General features: G+C 52.8%; 1 protein-coding gene across 1 annotated transcript; it reads left to right on the top strand.

Moving 5' to 3' along the window:
* The first annotated feature begins 1939 nt into the window (after positions 1 to 1939).
* Positions 1940 to 4070, top strand: IER5 (immediate early response 5). The gene has a single exon (XM_007989298.3). It carries the CDS (start codon positions 2146 to 2148, stop codon positions 3127 to 3129), a length of 984 nt encoding a protein of 327 aa, XP_007987489.3. The 5' UTR covers positions 1940 to 2145; the 3' UTR covers positions 3130 to 4070.
* Positions 4071 to 4706: the final 636 nt, after the last annotated feature.

The following is a 4706-nucleotide window of genomic DNA, read 5'->3' as shown; positions in this document are numbered from 1 at the left end:
GCATCCTCTGTGTCCTGGGTTCAAGCCATTCTCCTGCCTCAGCCTCCCGGGCAGCTGGGATTACAGGTACCTGCCACCATGTAAGGCTAATTACTGTATTTTTTTTTTTAGTAGAGACAGGGTTTCACCATATTGGCCAGGCTGGTCTTGAACTCCTGACCTCAAGTGATCCACCTGCCTTGGCCTTCCAAAGTGCTAGGATTACAGGAGTGAGTCACCACGCCCGGCTGATTATTTTGTAATAAAAAAGACAACAGCACAGAGAAGTGAAATAATTTTCCAGAGGCCATGCAGCAAGTGAACGGAGAAGCTGGGATTCCAAGGCAGGAAGCCGGCCTCCACAGCCTGTGCTCTTAGCCATTGCTTTATAGTGACTAACAACTTGCACAGAAAAAGACAAGAGAAAAATTCTTGCATTATTACTTAATATATGCTACTTGGTTTTGTAATTATTTGTGTCATCATTTTATCTCTTTCTCTGCATGGGCTGAAAATTCCTAGAGCGGAGGAACTGGGTCTCAGAGCCTGCAGTCTCAGTTACCATCAGTTGTGGGCACAGGTAATGCTACTGAGCCATCACATCCTCTGGAGATTGTCAATTGGTCATGATCAAGCCCACCCTTCACTGGTATTTTTCCTAAATAAATTCATTGCTTGGCCAATCCCTGGGGCAGGATCAGGCCCAGGGTTCCACATAGACTCCAAGAAAGCAGTGCTTAGTTTTCTCATTCAGTTTGTGGCTGAGAAGTTGTCATTTATCGTCTGTACAATAAAGCAGATGTGTATGCGACTTCCCCTTTTCAGCGGTGGAGACACTGAAGCGGCCTGAGGTTATTTACCCAGAGTCCTCAGGCAGGTCTGTGGTGGAGCTTCGGTGGAACTAACTGGAAGTGACTCCATGTTTCCAGTCCAGGACCCTGGGCAACCCTGTGGTAATTGTGCCCTGAGATAAGGACCAGTAGATGGACTAAATTGTTGACTGACCAGAAAATTCTGGAACTCTCTAGCGCTATATTTTTACCTTGACACAAAATGAAATTATGACATCATCATGGGAACACAGGACTTCTTTCTTTTTATTTTCAGACCTTGCTCGATTTTTCCAAGGGTTGACTGGTCAGTCCTTGTAATGGAAAAACGGAAATGGAAAAAAAATCATTGTGGAGAACCTGTAACATCTTCCATTTAACCTATTTGATAACTGGCTTTGTTCTAGAATCTAGAGAACAAAGTGAAAGATGCCGGCTTTAGAGGACAACCAGTAACTTTGTATCTAGACACAATTCCTTGATAAGAAGCCAAGAACCTAGCCAAAAACTTTTAGAATCCCCCTTTTCTTTGGTGTTAGAACTGACAGCTGCTAAGAGTGTATGTGACTCTAGCGCGGAAAGCGGCTCATCCAAAAATAATGACAGCCAAATACTTTGCAGTAATACTATTTGTTAACCAGGGGTGTCCTCCGCCGCGTATAACCACCATCTCTATTTTTGCCAGGGTTGAGGGGAGTCGCTTACAGGTGTGGCGGGCCTGGAAATGGTGGCGTGGCCGGTTAGGGCGGAGTTGATTAGGAAAAGATCAGGACTTTATGGCAGAACAGAGTCCAACACCGTGCTCAGAAGAAAGTTCGAATATTTTGTTCGCTTTGGTTTCGACAAGCCATTGCACAAGCCAGAATCTGTAACTCCAAACAGTAGCGCCCTCGAGCACGGTACCCAACACTCACTCCTCATCTGCCTGGTCTGCTCCCGCAATCCGTCGCCCCCTTTAAGAGCTTGCTCCGCGGGACTAACGTTCGAACGGGCCTTGGCGCCCCTCCTCGGGCTCCGATTGGCCGTGCGCGGCGCACGAGGGCGCGCCGGCCAGCCCCGGAACGGTTGGCGGCCCTTCGTGATTGGCGGTCGAGGAGTCTATATAAGGCGCAGGGCGGCCGGGCTGCCCTGTTTAGCGACCGGACCCGAAACCAGGCAGCTGTCTGGTGTGGCGAGGTCTGCGGGGCAGTGAGCGCGCGTCACCGGAGTCGTTTCTCTTCCGAGCCTTAGGTGATCAAGGGTGTGCCCAGGGGGCGGACTTGTTTGCGCCTCCCGTTCTCTCCCAGTTTCCGAACGTAACACCCCGGCGCCGACGGCCCTGTGCAGGGGAGGCAGGATGGAGTTCAAGCTGGAGGCTCACCGAATCGTCAGCATCTCCCTGGGCAAGATCTACAACTCGCGGGTCCAGCGCGGCGGCATCAAGCTGCATAAGAACCTCCTGGTCTCGCTGGTGCTGCGCAGCGCCCGCCAGGTCTACCTGAGCGACCCGTGCCCCGGCCTCTACCTAGCCGGTCCCGCTGGGATCCCGGCGCCGCCACCGCAGCAGCAGCCCGGGGAGCCGGCGGCCGGGCCACCCGCCGGCTGGGGAGAGCCGCCCCCGCCCGTCGCCCGTGCCTCTTGGCCGGAGACTGAGCCGCAACCGGAGCGCCCTTCCGTCTCACATGCGCCGCGGGTAGGGGACGAGGTGCCAGTGACCACGGTGACCGGAGTCGGGGACGTTCTTCAGGGCGGAGAGGCGGACGCGACGGAAGCTACCTGGAGCCGCGTGGAGCGGCCGCGCCAGGCGGCGGCCAGAGAAGCCGAGGGTCCCGCCGGAGGCTGGGGCGTCTTCCCGGAGGGATCGCTTGCCGCGCGCCGCCCCTGCGGCTGCCCCCTAGGCGGGGAGGACCCGCCGGGTACACCGGCCGCGACCCCCCGCACTGCCTGCTGCTGCGCGCCGCGACCAGCCGAGGACGAGCCCCCCGCGCCGCCCGCGGTGTGCCCCAGGAAGCGCGGCGCGGCGGGGGTGGGCGGCGGCCCAGTGGGCTGCCCGGCGCCCGGCTCGACCCCGCTCAAGAAGCCCCGCCGAAACTTAGAGCAGCCGCCAAGTGGAGGAGAGGACGACGACGCGGAGGAGATGGAGACCGGGAACGTGGCTAACCTCATCAGCATCTTCGGTTCCAGTTTCTCGGGACTCCTACGGAAAAGCCCCGGGGGCGGCAGGGAGGAAGAGGAGGGAGAGGAGAGCGGTCCGGAAGCCGCCGAGCCCGGGCAGATCTGCTGCGATAAGCCGGTGCTGAGAGACATGAACCCCTGGAGCACAGCCATCGTGGCCTTCTGAGCCCTTGGCCCCCGTGCGGGGAGGAGGTTGAGCAGCGGGCGTCCTCGAAGTGAGGGCCGGGCCCTTGCCGGCTGCGAGGACGCCCAGAGACCGCGGCCGCTGAGCGCGTTGGGCAGACTGGTTGCCGCTGGGCATCGCAAACTGCCCCCGGGCGCATCTGGCTTTTCTGGAGACCTGGGAGCTTGAGGCTCATTGGAAGAGGACGATCTTTAACTTTTTGTGTTTGTGTATGTCTGTGTATGTAAGTTTGTCTTGTGGCATTAAGACTATTTTGTTCTGGAATGCACCACTCCTTCCCCAGGGCTTAAGAGATTGGGGGCAGACAGGGACTTTCCTCTGCCGGCTGCGTGGAGAAGGAAGCGGCTAAAAGGTTTGGGCCGGGGAGTTCCCCATTCGTTCTCCGGGGAGGGAGGGACTTTACACCCACCCCTCACCGGAAAGCTAGACCCGCTTCAGGGCCAGGAGTGGCGTTTCCGCACAGGATTTCCTAAGACGAGAGGGATTTAGCGAGCAGCACAGACTTGGATTCCTTCTGTCCCTCCCCACCTTTCTCTCCCAATGAAGAAACGTTTATATCCTGTGTTAGGAAAGGGGCATATTAACCGTCCTTTGCTTCCCCGCAGGGGAGAAAAAGCTTGAACTTCACAGAAGAGTTCAAGTTTGGAAATAATGGAGTTTATAGAGAAAAGATATATTTTTAAAAGCTCTAGGTCAGAACTACTACACAGTGCTTTTAAAAAGTGTTTAATGAAAGTTTACAGACAGAAGCCCGAAGTGGAAAGACCTTATGGTTTTGTAGATATGGTGACTCCAGTCTTTGTTATATAAAGGTTGGGGGAGCTGATAAGGTTTTTGTACAGTATTTTCTCCTTCGTTGTATTGATTTTTGTATAAAAATGTAACTTCTACGTGTCTAACACGTATTAAATATTTTGAAGCAACGTAACTGCCTGCTTGTCTGCAATAACCTGCCTGGGTTGGGAGGGAAGTGGGAGGAGAAAAACCAGGGCCTGAGCTAGAAAATTGAAGGTGTGGTTCTTAATATCAGTCATTCGCAGACTGAGAACATTGTTTACTGACTCCACTAAGTATCAAGAGAGACACGTTTAATTTTTCCTCCTAGATCAGAGGAATGCTATTAGATAGTATATCAGCGACCTGCCAGGTTCTTGAAACCTGCTGCTACAACTGTCTTTTCTAAGGTCATTTTAGACCAATTTGTCACCCAATATGTGGGTGTATATTATTAAGTAATTTAACCATCAGCTTTTGAAGCCCTGCTTATCTGCAAAAATGTTTTTCAGCAAAACTTTGTTTCCTGTTAAGCTATTAATATGGGTCATCTTTTAGCTTTGTAATTGAAAAAAAAAATGTTTAGATAGTAGTTTACCTTAAAAACCCATTCGAACTGACATAGGAAGATGAAAGAGACTGACGTCCAAATTGTCAGGTCCACCTCTGCATTACAGTGGATGTCAGGATGTAAAATTTCCATTTTTCTCTTATATCTAGAAAGTAAATGTATTGGTGAGAGGGAAATTGCTTGCATCAAACCAGATAAGGAAGGAGGGCTGGGC

The sequence above is a fragment of the Chlorocebus sabaeus genome, chromosome 25, assembly GCF_047675955.1.
Source record: "Chlorocebus sabaeus isolate Y175 chromosome 25, mChlSab1.0.hap1, whole genome shotgun sequence".
NCBI lineage: Eukaryota > Metazoa > Chordata > Mammalia > Primates > Cercopithecidae > Chlorocebus > Chlorocebus sabaeus.
This window is presented reverse-complemented; position numbering and strand designations above follow the sequence as displayed.

Excerpts from the sequence above, each read along its gene's own strand:
- IER5 (XM_007989298.3), top strand. The coding sequence starts at position 2,146 with ATGGAGTTCAAGCTGGAGGCTCACCGAATCGTCAGCATCTCCCTGGGC.